Here is a 17,713-nt window from a genome sequence, read left to right on the forward strand (position 1 = left end):
TGTGTTCTGAACTGTGTGTGTGCCTTTAAATGTCAGCAGGACAAAAGCTGCATGGGTGGTGTGAGCAGGCATATCCAGATGGCTCTTTTTGGTGACTGCGTGAAGCATGTGAGAAACAAAAAGAAGCAAGCTTGTTTTGCATTCATTTCAGAAGTTGTGTGTATAGTAAAATGGATAGTACAGATTTAACTAGAACCAGATTATGAGATGGAGAAAAACTCCATCCCCCAGGATGCTCTCCTTTCATATTCCTGTGTTAGACTGAAGAAGCTTGTTGAAATACAGCAGATAGTTATGTTCAGCAACTGCTGTGAGTAAAACGATCTATACCATTTGCCTCAGTAAGTTCACAAAAGTGTGGGCTTGCAAACTATGTTTATTTTGGCTGCTTTGTGTGTGTGTCCCTTAATAAAGCCATTCTTGAAATTGCTTCCAAAGTCTGACAAGAGAACTTGCGGGGATATGACAAATTTCACTTTCATTTTGTGGAAGTGCAGCTGCCAGGGTAGGCAAAAAAGAGGATGAGGAAATGAAGTCTGTATTCAGGGGAACTGCACTGCTGTATATTTATTTAGGCAATGGAAAAGCCTCCAGGCTCCACCCCCAAAGATATCTCCTGAGTCAGACATGGTAAGAAATAGACAAGCTGTTTTGTGGCTTGAGAGAGTCAGGCCATACTAAATACTCAGGGTATCTAAAGAAGAATTCCAGAACAGTGGTCGTAGCACAGCAAAAAGAAACTGTCCTAACATACCTTAAAAACTAACTTTAAAAACTTGTGTTGGGGGGCAGGCAACAGTAAGATGGCTACTGGAGTTCTGGCCCTGCTGGTGGGCCTCCTGATGGATCCTGGGTTTTGGCCACTGTGTAGCATAGAGTGTAGGACTGGATGGGCCATTACCTGATCTAACATGGCTTCTCTTATGTTCTCATGTTCAAACAGTTTGGAGCACCTTGAAAAGGCAGCACTAAACTAGTTTACACATCCAAGAAGAAATGTAGCAGAAGACAGTATTCATAAAAGATTTCTGCAGAGCAGGACATGTTATCCCAGTACCAGTAAAACATACCGTTTTCACGTGCAAAAGTCTCCGCAAGTTGAAGGGCCAGATCTTCTATTTGTCTCTGCAGAACCTTCTGTCCCAGCCCTAGCTTCCGCAATGTAACTAATCCAAACTTCCTCTGCGGCTCCCATATGTGAACATTAGGTGATGAGAGACCTGAGGCCATCAAAAATGAGACATTATACCTTGTAGAAATTCATGTTAACAATGATTTAAGTCATCAGCCTAGAAACCGTGAACTCTCATGAACACATGAACATATGAAGCTGCCTTATACTGAATCAGACCCTTGGTCCATCAAAGTCAGTATTGTCTACTCAGACTGGCAGCGGCTCTCCAGGGCCTCAAGATGAGGTTTTTCACACCTTTTTGCCTGGACCCTTTTTTGGAGATGCCGGGGATTGAACCTGAGACCTTCTGCTTACCAAGCAGATGCTCTACCACTGAGCCACCGTCCCTCCCCTCCTTCGATCCTTAGGCAAGTAGACAGCTGGGTGGCGAAACCGCTTACTGACCATATGGTGACTTGCCTGCCTGGTGCGAAGGTAGCGAACATTACGCGTGTAGTAGATAGGCTGATAGACAGTGCTGGGGAGGAGCCTGTGGTCATGGTGCATGTTGGCCCCAACGATGTGGGGAAATGCAGTCGTGAGGTCCTGGAGGAAAAATTTAGGCTGCTAGGCGGGAGACTTAAGGCCAGGACCTCCAAGGTAGCCTTCTCAGAAGTGCTACCTGTTCCACGTGCAGGGCAGGAGAGACAGGCACAAATTAGAAGTCTCAATGTGTGGATGAGACGATGGTGTAAGGAGGAAGGGTTTAAGTTTGTTAGGCACTGGGATGCTTTCTGGAACAAGCGGGAGCTGTACAAAAGAGACTGTCTCCACTTGTCCCTGGATGGAACCAGGCTGCTGGCGCTTAAAATCAAAAAGGTGGCAGAGCAGTTTTTAAACTAAATCTTGGGGGAAAGCCGACAGAAGATGAAATGTCTCTGGTTTGGAAGGACTCGTCTCAAAGAGATGAAGGGTTGGCTGCTATTTTTCTACCGGGTAACAGATCAGAGTTGTCCACTGTGATGGTGACAAACAGTATGGACCGTCTGCCAGAGTCTCGAGGTGGCAGGAGGAAGTTGGCGGGCCTAGCTTGCCTGGGAAATTATAGATGTTTGCATGCAAATGCTAGAAGTGTTCAAAGTAAAATTGGTGCATTGAAATATTTAGTGTTGGGAGAAAACATAGACATTGTGGGAATTTCAGAAACTTGGTGGAATGAGGAGATTCAGTGGGACACGGTGATTCCTGGATATAAGTTATATCGGAAGGATAGGGAGGGAAGGGTTGGAGGTGGGGTGGCTCTGTATGTCAGAGAGGATATACGGTCCAGTAAGACTGAGGTCAGAGAATTAGATTCCCTTCTAGAAATGCTTTGGGTTGAAATAGATGGCCCAAAAAGAAATTTAACTATGGGAGTTTGTTATCGCCCGCCAAATCAAAAGAGAGACGACGATGATAATATGATGGAAGGCTTAAAGATAGCGGCTAAACATAAAAACTGTGTTGTAATAGGGGATTTTAACTACCCGCAGATTGATTGGGTCAATATGTGTTCTGGTCGAGAGAAAGAGATTGAGTTTCTTGATGCTCTCAATGACTGTGCTATGGAGCAGATGGTCTCAGAGCCTACCAGGGGTGGGGCGATCCTGGATTTGGTCCTAAGTAATGCCCAAGACTTGGTGAGAGATGTAAAAGTAATTGCGCCACTTGGGAGCAGTGACCATAATGTTATTGATTTCACCGTTTGTATAAATAGGGAGTTGCCCAAAAAGACTGCCACAACCACGTTTAACTTTAAAAGGGGTAAATTCTCTGAGATGAGGAGGCATGTGAGGAGGAAACTGAAAGGAAAGGTAAATACGGTCAAAACCCTTGGGGAAGCTTGGAGACTATTTAAAACTATAATCCTAGAAGCTCAGATAAAATACATACCACAAGTTAGGAAGGGCACAAACAGGCATAAGAAAAGGCCTGCATGGTTAACAAACAAAGTAATGGAAGCTGTAAAAGGTAAGAAGGACTCCTTTAAGCAGTGGAAAACCAGTCCTAGTAGATTAGTAAAAGGGAACACAGGCTGTGGCAAATCAAATGCAAGACTGTGATCAGGCAGGCAAAAAGGGACTATGAGGAGCATATTGCAAAAAAATATAAAGACCAATAATAAAAATTTCTTCAAATATATTAGAAGCAGGAAACCAGCCAGGGAGGCAGTGGGGCCCTTGGATGACCATGGGGTAAAAGGATTACTGAAGGAGGATAAGGAAATGGCTGAGAAGCTGAATGCATTTTTTGCCTCCACTGTGGAAGATGAGAACTTTTTGCCCGCCCCAGAACCACTAATTTTGGAAGGGGTGTTGAAAGACCTGAGTCAGATTGAGGTGACAAAAGAGGAAGTCCTACAACTGATAGACAAATTAAAAACTAATAAGTCACCGGGTCCGGATGGCATACATCCGAGAGTTCTGAAAGAACTCAAAGTTGAACTTGTGGATCTCCTAACAAAAATCTGTAATCTTTCATTGAAATCTGCCTCCGTTCCTGAGGACTGAAAGGTAGAAAATGTCACCCCCATCTTTAGAAAGGGTTCCAGAGGAGATCCGGGAAATTACAGGCCAGTCAGTCTGACTTCAATACCGGGAAAGTTTGTAGAAAGCATTATCAAGGACAGAATGAGTAGGCACATTGATGAACACGGGTTATTAAGGAAGACTCAGCATGGGTTCTGTAAGGGAAGATCTTGCCTCACTAACCTGTTTCATTTCTTTGAGGGGATGAACAAACGTAGACAAAGGAGACCCGATAGATGTTGTTTACCTTGACTTCCAGAAAGCTTTTGATAAAGTTCCTCATCAAAGACTCCTTAGAAAGCTTGAGAGTCATGGAGTAAAAGGACAAGTCCCCTTGTGGATCAAAAACTGGCTGAGTAATAGGAAGCAGAGAGTGAGTATAAATGGGCAGTCTTCGCAGTGGAGGACGGTAAGGAGTGAGGTGCTGCAGGGCTTGGTACGGGGTCCCATGCTCTTTAACTTGTTCATAAATGATTTAGAGTTGGGAGTGAGCAGTGAAGTGGCCAAGTTTGCGGATGACACTAAATTGTTCAGGGTGGTGAGAACCAGAGAGGATTGTGAGGAACTCCAAAGGGATCTGTTGAGGCTGGGTGAGTGGGCGTCAACGTGGCAGATGCGGTTCAATGTGGCCAAGTGCAAAGTAATGCACATTGGGGCCAAGAATCCGAGCTACAAATACAAGTTGATGGGGTGTGAACTGGCAGAGACTGACCAAGAGAAAGATCCTGGGGTCGTAGATAACTCACTGAAAATGTCAAGACAGTGTGTGTTTGCAATAAAAAAGGCCAATGCCATGCTGGGAATTATTAGGAAGGGAATTGAAAACAAATCAGCCGGTATCATAATGCCCCTGTATAAATCGATGGTGCAGTCTCATTTGGAGTACTGTGTGCAGTTCTGGTCGCCGCACCTCAAAAAGGATATTATAGCATTGGAGAAAGTCCAGAAAAGGGCAACTAGAATGATTAAAGGGCTGGAACAATTTCCCTATGAAGAAAGGTTGAAACTCTTGGGACTCTTTAGCTTGGAGAAATGTCGACTGCGGGGTGACATGAGAGAGGTTTACAAGATAATGCATGGTATGGAGAAAGTAGAGAAAGAAGTCCTTTTCTCCCTTTCTCACAATACAAGAACTCATGGGCATTCGATGAAATTGCTGAGCAGACAGGTTAAAACGGATAAAAGGAAGTACTTCTTCACCCAAAGGGTGATAAACATGTGGAATTCACTGCCAAAGGAGGTGGTGGCGGCCACAAGCATAGCCACCTTCAAGAGGGGTTGAGATAAAAATATGGAGCAGGGGTCCATCAGTGGCTATTAGCCACAGTGTGTGTGTATATATGTGTGTGTATATATGTATATGTATATATGTATGTGTGTGTGTGTGTGTGTGTATATATATATATATATATATATATATATATATATATATATATATATATATATATATATATATAATTTTTTTTGGCCACTGTGTGATACAGAGAGTTGGACTGGATGGGCCATTGGGCTGATCTAACATGGCTTCTCTTATGTTCTTATTGTGTACTCCTCTATGCTGTCAAGTTAAATCCTGAAAACAAACACTGGACTCATACAGCCAGCTAGATGACTCTCTGTTGTCATATCCAGTGCCCTTTTCTCATAACACCTCTACTGTTCTTGCCTCTCCTTCATTTATTCTCGTACCACCTGGTGTAACATCCAAATCATAAGAGGCAGAGCTTTTTTTTTTTAGAAAAACCCAGCAGGAACTCATTTGCATATTAGGCGACACCCCTGACATTAACATTGTTTTTGTACAGGGCTTTTTTTGTAGAAAAAGCCCAGCAGGAACTTATTTGCATATTAGGCCACACACTCTGATGCCAAGGCAGCTGTTCCCGCTCCAAAAAAGCCCTGGTAAGATTTCATAGTTCCACTGTACTCTGTATTGGTCAGGCTGCACCTGGAATATTGTGTGCAGTCCTGGAGGCCTCACTTCAAGAAGGATGTTGGCAGAATGGAGTGGGTACAGAGGAGAGCGAGGAGGATGATCAGGGGCCTGGAGATGAAGCCCTATGAAGAAAGGCTGAGGGACTTGGGAATGTTCAGTCTGGAGAAGAGGTTGAGGCGGGAGGGACATGATTGTTCTTTTGAAGTATTTGTAGGGCTGTCATTTAGAGGAAAGCAGGGAGCTGTTCCTGTTGGCAGCACAGGAGAGGACTCCCAATAATGGGGTTTAAATTAAGGGCAGGAAGGTATGGATGGATATAAGGAAAAACTTTGTTACAGTCAGAGTTGTACAAGAGTGGAATCAGCTATCCAGGGAGGTGGTGAGCTCCCCCTCACTGGCAGTCTTGAAGCAGTGGCTGGACAAACACTTGTCAGGGATGCTCTAGACCAGGGGTGCAAAACATGTGGCCCGTGGGATGAATCCAGTCTGCACAGGACTCAAATCTGGCCCTCAAGCAACTTCCTTCTCCTGCTTACTTTCCAGGGCTGTTGTTGCAGCTCACAATCACTCACATTTTCCCCAGCTTCCTTAGTGTCTTTTTGTTTCCAGTTTTTTGCCTCTTGCCTCCCTCCCTCCCTCTCTCTCTCTCTCTCTCTCTCCCCCCCTCTGTCTCTCTTTTCCTCCCCCCCTTCACACACACACACATACACAGAGGTCCATGGCTACTTCCTGTTTCATGCAGGAGAGATATGAAGTCAAGCTCCCCCCTCCCCTCACAGACATACGCAGGACTTCTGCGTCTTCCTTGGGGTTGCTCCTCCTCTTTTGCGGAGGAAGACTGAGTGAAGGAAGAGAGAAAGAGAAACCTTAGTTGGAGTCACATGGCAGATTTAAGATAAACAATGTTGTATTCCAGGTATAAGCTTTTATATGCAAGCAGACTTCTTCTGAGAGAGGGTGGGAGCGTAAACGGATTCTTTTGACAAGCACAATGTACTCCTTTTGTGGGCTTAGTTTGAAAAGTTGTCTCTAAAGAAGATTGGATTTCTCTGTTCCTATCTGGATTGGTCCTTATTCCTTGGAGAGTGATTTCAGATGCCAAATAATAACAGAACTCATTGGTAATGAGACAGGGAAACTAGCTCTCAGTTTAGTCCTGGAGGATGCATTGTCTTGAGCTTCATTATCAAATGCAATTAATCAGTCTTTCTTTCTAATCTACCTTTGAAATTCCTTTGTAAGAGCACTACTACTCTTAGGTCAGCAACTGAATGTTGTGATTTCGAATGTTATATGTCCATTTATTCTTTGCATCCTCCTGGACTGAATCCTCTCATTACCAATGCTAGTATCTTTACACCTACTACCCCTCTGCATATCCCGCCTAATCCAATCAAGACTGCTATTGCCATTCGACAACTGAAATTGGGTTTATACAGTTTATATCTCTGGTATCTCATGTTATACTTTATGGCCTTCATGGCATGGCCCAAGAAAATGAAAAATGTCAGATCCAGTCCTTGTAACAAATGAGCTCAACACCTCTACCCTAGGGTGATCATCTATTGAGTAGGGGGTAGGACTAGATGGCCTGTATGGTTCCTTGCAACTCAGAGATTCTATGATTTGATCTGAAGATGCCAGGGATGGAAGCAGTATTTGCAGAAGAGGACAGTGGCCGAAATATGGTTGGAGGCATATTTTCTTCTGCCATCCTCTTTTGTACACCATCTTTCTAACCCTGGGATCTCTTAACGGATGTGAAAGACTACTACTTGAGATCCTGGACAGTTGCTGCCAGTCAGAGTATTCATTACTGAGCTTGATAGATCAATGATCAGACCCAGTAAATAGCAGCTTCACCTCCATTAACAGAACAGCTATTTCAGGCCTGCAGCAACTTTTGGTCCTTTGAGTGCTTCTCAAAACCCACTAGTTCCCCATGGACTATCCTTGGATCACAGAAATCTAAAGTCTCATTTTTAAAATTCAAATTCAAAAGCTCATTGGGCAGAACGATACCATCCCTGTCCAGAAGGCGCACCATTTTCTGACAGTCCAATCCATTGCTGCAACTCATAAGAACATAAGAGAAGCCATGTTGGATCTGGCCAATGGGCCATCTAGTCGAACACTCTGTGGCACACAGTGGCCAAAAAACCCCAGGTGCCATCAAGAGGTCCATCAGTGGGGCCAGGACTGTGCTATGACTGTGCTATGGAACAAATGGTCACAGAACCTATCAGGGGAGAGGCAATCCTGGACTTGGTTCTAAGTACTGCCCAAGATCTGCTGAGAGGAGGGCTGGCGCATGGGAGTAGGCCAAGTAGACAGCCACCTAGGGTGCCACCTTTCCCACGCCCACTGCCTTCTGGACTTCACTGAGGCCTCCTGAGGCTCAGGAGACCTCGGCTAAGTTGGGGGGCATGGCAGCAACCATGCTCCGAGCCCGGCTCAGAGAGTGCGTGCTGCCTTCTGGACTTCGAGAGGGCTCCCAAGGCTCGGGAGACCTCGGTGAAGTTGGGGGCATGGCAGCGAGTGTACTCTGAGCCCAGCCCTGAGCACACACACTGCCTTCTGGACTTTGCCGAGGCCTCCCGAGGCTTGGGAGACCTTGCCAGAGTCAGGGTGTGTGGTAGTGAGCACGCTCAGAGCCGGGCTCAGAGCATGTGCGCTGCTTTCCTGAGTTCAAAAGGACTCCTGAGGCTCGGGAGACTTTAGCTAAGTGGGGTGTGGGGTGTGGCAGCAAGTGCGCAGAGACCGACTCTGAGCGCATGCACAGCCTTCCGGACTTCGCTGAGGGCTTCCAAGGCTTAGGAGACTTTTGCAAACTCAGGGGGCATGGTAGCGAGCATGCTCAGAGCCCGGCTCTGAGCACATGCGCTGTCTTCCGGACTTTGCTGAGGCTTCCTGAGGCTTGGAAGACCTCATTGAAGTCAGGAGGTATGGCAGCGTGCACTCAAAGAGCCAGTTCTGAGCGCGCATGCTGCCTTCCGGACTTCACCAAGGCTTCCTGAGGCTCGGGAGACCTAGGCAAATTTTGGGTGTGTGTGTGTGACACTGACGTCATTGGTGATGTCATCGGGGCACACGTGCAAAGTGTGCATGAATATATCCTAGGGTGGGTGGGGTGGAGGAGTGGGTTTCGGCCTGGGGCGCAGGAAACCCTAGCGTCGGGCCTGGGTGAGAGATGTAACTCTTTTAGAACCCTATAAATCTGTCTTCTGGGGTTTCAGGATCGACCTAGAGGAACATAAGAAGAAGGGATGCCAGCCTCCAGGAGGGACCTGGGGATCCCTTAGAAAAATAGTTCAACTCCAGACTCCAGATATCAATCTGTTCCCTTGGAGAAAATGGCTGCTTTGGAGGGTGGACTCTATGGCATTGTATCCCACTGAGGTCCCTGACTTCTCCAGGTGCCATCCCCAAATTTTTAGGACTTTCTCAGCCTGGATCTCATAACCCTTCCTCCCATCACCCATTTGCGGCCGGGGGGACCTGGCAAACTTAGCCTTGCTGGGTCATCCCGGGGATCCATGTAGTGCAGCATACTGGTTCACACAGTGGCCAACCAGTTACCTTGGAGGGGGCCAAGCAAAGAAGACCCAGAGGCCGAGGCCCTCCCCTGCTGCTGTGACAACTTCTATATCCCCTATGTTTAAATAAGTCTGGCACACAGGCACTCTCTTCTTCAGAACATCTCAGGGTACCCTTAAGGGGCACCTCTTTTGTCTGTGATAAAATCCTGAAAGGGATACAGGCTGGAGGCTGCCCAAAAGCACAGGCCCTGACACTGTGGAAAAAGACTGTGACTGAGAATACAATTAAAGGGACACTGTGCTACAAATGCAATCCAGAAGCAAAACAACAAAGGAAAGGAAAGGTCCCCTGTTGTTTCCGACTCTGGGGTGACATTGCTTTCATGTTTTCACGGCAGACTTTTTATGGGGTGGTTTGCCATTGCCTTCCCCAGTCTTTTTACACTTTCCCCCCAGCAAGCTGGGTAATGATTTTACCGACCTCAGAAGGATGGAAGGCTGAGTCAACCTTGGGCCGGTTACCTGAACTCAGCTTCCGCCGGAATCGAACTCAGGTCGTGAGTGGAGAGTTCAGATCCCAGTACTGCAGTACTGCTGCTTTACCACTCTGCATCACGGGGCTGCTTAAAACAACAAAAGCACCATGGAAATATGACTGCCAAATCCCAGATATACAAAATAAGGGTGTATTAATGAGGTAACAGAGATATAAAATGTATTCTCAAAAATGTCATTGATTATTAACAAATAAAGTCACAACAACTCTTTACGTTTCTCGGAGGAGGCAAGATGGCGCTGTGAAGCAGAGTCTGTTCACGGGGCTCTGATGAACACTCTGGTTTGGCAGGCTCCCTGGGGGATACTTCGCTGTATACCCCCTAACAGAAGCGTCTGGGGACGCTTCTCAGTCTGAGGGGCTGGCAGAGAATCTGGGGGAAGTGGAGGCTTTCCCCGAGAGCTCAGCCTTACCCTCTGACAAGAGCCTTCCAAAGCTGGTGCGTATAACTGGGCCGCCGGGAAGGAGCAGACAGGACAACAGACTCCTATTATTTTGCCTACCTGGGATACAACGAATACAGATACCGGAGAAGTAGAAGCAGAAGCCTCATTTGTGGAACTGGACTTCTAAACTCTCAAACCCCCAAATGCAGCGGTGAGTGTGGGCGAAAAACCGAGCCGCGAGACGCAGCCGCAGGTGCTGGAGAGCCGAACAGCAGCAGCGGGGGCGGCAGCCGGCCGGCGCGGCTGAGGCAGAGAGACCGGGTTTGTTTAGTAGAAGAACGGGGAGAATTTAGGTTTGGATTCCCTTTATTTTATTTTCTTTATAGTCTTCTGGGAGAGAAGTTCAAGCGAGATAAGAGTGGGGGTTAAAAGCGGAGGCGGAGGACAGTGAGGACGTGTGAGGACATGTGAGAAGAGAAAGAGAAAGACAGGGGGAAAGTTTGCAGACTTGCCATCTCCTGTGAAAACCGTGTGGCTTGGCAGCGGCTTAAAGAAGAGAGGGGGGGAACAACAAGAAAAGCTCCAGACCAGAATTTAGGCTACAATATTATTAAGCCTGTTAGAAATTTCACAATAGGAAACTGTAAGCAGGATAGCTGGACAGCTGGAGCGGTAAACCTGAGTGGTAGAGAAGAATCCTCCCCCCCCTGGCATCTACATAGAGTTAAGATGGCGACGGACGTGAGAAAGTGAACTGAGTAAGAAGGAACCTGGATGGGCATAGCAGACAACGGACAGTGGAAAGTTTGTTAAAGTTTGTGAAAGTGGCTGAGAGGACCGGTGAGAGCTTGCGTGAAAGGAGCGCTTGTTGGATTTATAAATCCTGTGGCTGGAGTATTCAGAAGGTGTAAAGGGGGGAGAGGCAGTTTTTAGCTGTACTCAGCGGCTGCTTCTTTCCTGAAGAGTGGTAAAAGATAACATGGAAAGGTATATTGGGACTGATCAACAGAAGGACTTAAGAAGACCCAACCCTCACAACAGAAGGACTTAAGAAGATTAGAAGAACAGAAGATTTGAAGAAAGAAGAAAAAAGGCAAGGGAGAAAGAAGAAAAGGGACTGTAAAATCAAACTATTGGTAACTACACTAAGTCATATATAGCAGACTTAATAACTTAATAACTGTTCACATAAGGAACTAAAAAAAAAAAAAGGGAACTCATATATTATTGCGTGTTATTTCATTATGTTGCCAGGACTGATTGATTGAATGACTAACGAATTATGAACTGACTAACTGGACTAATTTGATTTACTGAACTAATTAATTTGATTTACTGAACCAATTAATTTGTTTAATTGATTTATTGATTCATTGCTTGACTGAATAAGGGAACAAGGGATTGATTATAAGGGGTGATTGAGAGACGGTTTAATTCTTGGAGTTATTAACAGATTTGAAATAGTTACTGATTATTGACTATTGATTATTGATATTGATATCACTGATATTGACTTAATTTGATTGAAAATGAATTTTGAGGAACAGTAAACCGCCTTTAGTCCTTGGATAAGCTCAGGTGTGTAGAATTTATATAAACACAGAGTAATCTGGAGATTAAATTAGAGAACGTGGGGGTATTGTGGGCCCCTGTCTAAAGTCTGCCCCCCTGAGTAGGATATCAGAAAAGCTGATAGTGGATACTAAGCTATCAGGGAATTAATCCTAAAGCAAGTAAGCAGGGAGAAACTAGAAATGGAAACTAAAATTAAAAAATTGGGTCAAGCCACCCCCCCGGAGGGGGCAAACCCGGTCCACCTGTAGGCAATCAGGATGCAATGGAAAAGCTTCAAAATATAATGATAGCTGGATTCAAGCAGAATCAGGAAGCGTTGGAAGAAGTTAAGACACAACTGTTAGGCGAAATTAAGAAAACTAACGATCAGGTCACAGAATTTCAGAAACAGTTACTAGTCAATACCCAACAAGTGCATGAACTCTCGGTTAAAGTCAGAGAGCTCCAAGATCAAGAAGAAACTACCTCTGCAGACACATGGGAAAATAAGGCCAGTGTGATTGAGCTAGAAAACAGGGTCGCCAGACTTGAAATGGAAAAATCCGAAACTCATCCCAAAATTCTTCCATCTTTTCCTCAGTAGTGATATTGTATCTCTTGGCTTGAAATGTAAAAAAAAGGCCTTGCGGAATAAGCCACCTGAACTGAATTTCGTGTTTCATTAACCAGATGGACCATTAACCTCTGGGTCTTCTTTGCTTGGCCCCCTCCAAGGTAACTGGTTGGCCACTGTGTGAACCAGTATGCTGCACTACATGGATCCCCGGGATGACCCAGCAAGGCTAAGTTTGCCAGGTCCCCCCGGCCGCAAATGGGTGATGGGAGGAAGGGTTATGAGATCCAGGCTGAGAAAGTCCTAAAAATTTGGGGATGGCACCTGGAGAAGTCAGAGACCTCAGTGGGATACATTGCCATAGAGTCCACCCTCCAAAGCAGCCATTTTCTCCAAGGGAAAATGCCGGGCTCTGAGCATGCTCGCTACCATGCCCCCTGAGTTTGCAAAAGTCTCCTAAGCCTTGGAAGCCCTCAGCGAAGTCCGGAAGGCTGTGCATGCGCTCAGAGTTGGTCTCTGCGCACGCCGCTTCCCCTTCTCTGGGCACACGCGTAGCAGGTGCAGGGACGATCCACAACCATAGCAACGTCGGACAGCCAGTGCAGTCGGCTCCTCTTTAGCTTTTGGTTGCCTGCCAGCAGCAGAAGCCGGCTCGCTTTTGGACGCCTTCCCAGACGAGCCGATAGCCCCACGCTCCTCAGTCGACACCCCCAGACAGCTCACTGCCGCAATCCTCTCTTGGAAGTCAAGCAGGTGGGCACACACGTACTCCATTGTCAGAGTCGCCACATCAACCGTCTCCAGGGATGTTATCAGGGGAGTGAACTCAGGCGGCAACGACGACAGCAAAACATAAACCCTGTCGTCAGGAGCTACAGTTTTGCCCCTGGCTTCAAGATCAACGAAGCAGTCCGTTAGCTTCTTGATGTTCTGCCTTACACATCCTCCAGCTGGCATTACAGTGCGGAACATCTTCCTGGTCAAGGCCATAAGGGAACCAGCAGTGGCACTAACATAAACCCCACTGAGCGCGTCCCAGGCAGCCTTGGGAGTGTCCTTCCCACGCACATATACTAGTTGGTCATCTCCTACTGCTAGCACGATGTTTGCCAGCGCCTTATCGGCTAACACAGTCTGGGCAGGAGATAACACGGCAGGGGGATTACTTACAAACAGTCATTGCCCCTCACGCTTAAGGTAGTGTTCCATTCTCAGGCTCCACACCGCGTAGTTGGCTGAGTTAAGCTTCTCGACGACCACTGCAAGCTGCTGCTGAACCATGATGCCGACTACTCCACACAGCTGGCTGCCGTCCTCCCTCTGGCTCTCAAAATGAGATAGCTGGTGCTTTTTTGTCCTTCAACTGGCGTTCCTCGCCTCCGGCTCCTTCCGAACTCTCGGTCAGCTCAACTCTCACGGTGCTCCTCCGCGCAGCGGAAGCGTGCTGGGCCCATAACCCTGTCGGTGCGGATGCTAGCAGAGTGAGCGGTGTGATGAGCCCGACACTGAGCTCCAGGAAAGAAATCAGCCAGACACCTGCAACTAGTGCCAAAGTAGTGTATTTACATTATATACAATACGTGCTCTCTAGTGCAGTCCAATATATTTATCACAGGAACAAAACGCTCCGCCAGCAATTCAATTCTCAGAAAGAGACCTGTGCATTGCATACACAGTTCATTTATAGTCCAGTCAGCCAATCCTGGCAGTGCATTGTCATGCTGACTCAGCAGGTTCCTTCACCTGTCCTCAGCCGGCTCAAACCAGCCTGCTGATAAGGTCACTGTGACCTAGCTTGCCAGCTAGATCACCAGCTGTCATTGCAGAGCTGTCAAAGCTGGGTTAAGATAGATTCTTTCTCCAACAGATTCGGAGCTGTAGATGAGGGTTGTCATCACAACCGCTTTGTAAACATTGATCTTTGTGCCTTTTTTCAGATGCTTGTTGCTCCACACTCTTTTGTGCAGTTGGCCAAATGCACGGTTTGCCTTTGCCAGCCTGTTGTCAATCTCCTTGTCGATCTTAGCATCTGAGGAGATGATGCACCCCAGGTAGCTGAACTGCTGGACTGTCTTCAGAACTGATTCACCCACAGTGATGCAGGGAGAGTGATAATCTTCCTGGGGTGCAGGCTGGTGGAGAACTTCTGTCTTCTTCAGACTAATTTCTCGGCCGAATAGCTTGGCAGCCTCTGCAAAGCAGGACGTCATATGCTGCAGAGCTGATACCGAGTGGGAGACGAGTGCAGCATTATCAGCAAACAGTAGCTCTCGGATGAATTTTTCCATTGTCTTGGAGTGGGCCTTTAGTCGCCTCAGGTTGAACAGGCTGCCATCGGTGCGATAGCGGATGTAGACACCATCGTCATCATCTAGATCTACTGCGGCTCTTTGAAGCATCACGCTAAAGAAGATCGTAAAGAGAGTTGGCGCGAGAACGCAGCCTTGCTTTACACCTGTGCCTATTGGGAAGGGTCCGAGAGGTCGTTGCAGTGTCTGACTTGGCCTCGCTGGTCTTCGTGTTTTTACCAGAGGTTTTTACCAAGGTTTTACCAGAATCTCTATAAAAGACAAGAGATTACACTGCAAATCCAGGAAGAGTTTATTAGTAAGCTTGGGGCCAAGGGCATATCAGAAGATCACCGTAAAGACCTGGAAAGTAACATCACAATGCATGAGATAACTGAGGCATTGGAAAAACAGAAACCCAATAAGGCTCCCGGACCAGATGGTTTGCCCATTGAAGTCTTCAAGGCTTTCGAGGAAAACTTACTTGCCCCTTATAAGTATTTGATAGAGGAGATCCAGAAAACTGCCAATCTTCCCCCTTCATGGAGTGAGGCTCTGATATCATTAATCCACAAGAAAGATTTGGACCCTATGGACATACGTAATTATAGGTCGATCTCGCTCCTGAATGCGGACTACAAGATCTTTGCAACAATCTTGTCTAATAGACTGAAAAAGATTGTCCATACAGTTATCAATGAAGACCAAACAGGGTTTGTCCCTGATAGAGCAATACGGCAAAATACAAGATTTCTTATAGACATCCTAGAATACTACCGGTTACACCCAGGGAAGCAGTTCGCCGGAATTGTGCTTGACGCCGAAAAAGCGTTTGATAACGTCAATTGGAACTTCATTGTAAAGTCAGTCCAGGCCATGGGATGTGGCCCGAATTTTACGAAATTAGTCCGAGCTATCTACTCCAACCAAAGTGCTAGGATCAACATCAATGGAAATCTCTCAGACTTGATTAAAATTGTACAGGGGACCAGACAGGGGTGCCCACTGTCCCCCTTACTATTCATCCTCACTCTTGAATCATTATTAACAAAAATAAGAGAGGAAGATGGAATACAAGGGGCCAACATCAAGGGAGAAAAATATAAGGTTCGGGCATATGCAGACGATCTACTCCTTACACTTGAAGACCCAGTGACCTCAATAGACTATCTGAAGAAAGTATTGGAAGAATATGGGAAAATTTCTGGCTTTAAGGTCAATCTACAGAAGACGAAATTCTTGGCGCAGAACATGACTAAAGAAGAGATAGAATTATTGGAAAAGAAATCTGGATTTAACTATGAGAAAAAAATCAAATATTTGGGTGTCCTCTTCTCCAATGACTTAAAAACTCTCCAAAGGGATAATTACGATAAGATCCTTACAGAAATCAGAACAGACCTAAGTAAATGGAAAGATTTACAGATTTCATTGATTGGGAGAATAGCCACTATTAAAATGAATATCTTGCCTAAAGTTCTATATTTGTTCCAAACAATACCGATTATCCTTTCTCGATCTTTCTTTGTCCAGTTGAATAAGCTCATCACCACTTTCATATGGCAAAACAAAAAGCCCAGAATAAAATTGAAAATATTGCAAGATAGCGTTTCCAGGGGAGGATTCGCTTTGCCCGACTGGATTCTATATTATAAGGCCTGTTGCTTGGTATGGATGGCAGATTGGTTTTCATTGGAAAACAAGAGATTATTAATACTAGAAGGTACCGGACTAAGCAGAGGCTGGCATCATTATCTGTGGTATTCCCCTCCCACCAGAGATAATATATTTCATAGACACGAAATCAGGAAATCACTATATAAAGTCTGGATAGAGCTTAAAAGTACAACTTATTCTAGAACACCTCTTTGGCTATCCCCAATGGAAGCCTCCTGTCACCCAAACCTATACGACTGGGATGCCAGTTTTAATTATAGAAACCTATTAGATTCGGACTGTAATTTGACTTTGGATGAGAACGTTAAACTAGACTGGTGGCTGAAAAACCAAATTAAATCGAAATTTTGGCGAGATAAAGAAATAGGTTCATTAAAACATATCATGAATTTGACAACATAATCGAGGGGAAACAGAAGCTTATTTCTAAACTATACAAATGGCTATTAGAAATCAAATTAATGGGCGAAGTGGTCAAAGAAAGCTGGATCAAGTGGCTGCGAGACTTTGGGTATACCGTTGAAATGGAATACTGGGAGAAGATCTGGAGTCAAAATTTAAAGCTAACAAAATCTGCACTCTTTAAAGAAAACATCTATAAGATGATATATAGGTGGTATTTAACACCAGAAAGATTAAGTAAGATCTATCCCAATTATTCTAACGCTTGCTGGAAATGTAAAAAGGTGAAAGGATCTCTTTATCATATTTGGTGGAATTGTGAGATAGCAAAAAAAATATTGGGCTTTAGTTAATATATGGACTCAGGAAATATTAAAAATTAGCATTTGTCACACCCCTGAAATGTATTATTAAATGTATGTAAAGAAAATTTATCTAAATATGACAAAAAACTACTGTTACATGTAATTACCACTGCGAGAATCCTTTATGCTAAATACTGGAAAAACTCCCAAATGCCAACCAGAAATGAATTTGTACAGAGACTGCTAGAGGCTGCAGAGATGGATACTCTCACTGTTAGATTAAGAGGAGGCAATCTGGAAGAATGTAGAAAGACTTGGAATAAGTTATATCAATGGATAAATAATTTAGATAGTTAAGGAAAAAAGTACTTCTTTAGGAATTTTCCTAGATGCTCCTTGGTGGAGGGGGGTGGAGGGGGGGTGTTATGGTGTTTGGTGGGGTCAGGTTTTGTCTTTTCTCTTTTCCTTATGTATTACAACACAATACTTATGGAACTATGGAACGTTTAATTGTATATGGATTTACGAAATGCTTAATAAAACCTGCCTTAAAAAAAAAAAAAACTCTTTACGTTTCTCTTCATCTATACAGATGCAAAAATTTCCCTTCGGTCTGACAGCGGGCTAGTTCTCCAAGCTGTTTCCAAATATCTTTTTCGAGACCCATACGTTACCACTGTTTTAATCTCCTCTGGAGCTGTTGCTATATGCTGCCACAATGCAGTTGGCATTGATCAGCCAACAGGATGATCGCTTACAGTCGCTGCATGCAACTCAGAAACCTCTCCCCATATTGTCATGCAGAAAAACTAAAC

At 45.3% G+C, this 17,713-nt stretch overlaps 1 protein-coding gene across 1 annotated transcript in view; it reads right to left on the reverse strand.

Annotated features, from left to right (window-relative positions):
- Positions 1–17,713, reverse strand: part of LOC132574366 (cytochrome P450 2C3-like) — a 54,999-nt gene that overhangs the window by 24,534 nt on the left and 12,752 nt on the right. Inside the window, exon 3 of the mRNA XM_060242729.1 lies at positions 1,071–1,220. Within this exon, the coding sequence (XP_060098712.1) occupies positions 1,071–1,220 (150 nt within the window). The remainder of the gene's footprint in view (positions 1–1,070; positions 1,221–17,713) is intronic.

This window comes from Heteronotia binoei, chromosome 6 (assembly GCF_032191835.1).
Source record: "Heteronotia binoei isolate CCM8104 ecotype False Entrance Well chromosome 6, APGP_CSIRO_Hbin_v1, whole genome shotgun sequence".
NCBI lineage: Eukaryota > Metazoa > Chordata > Lepidosauria > Squamata > Gekkonidae > Heteronotia > Heteronotia binoei.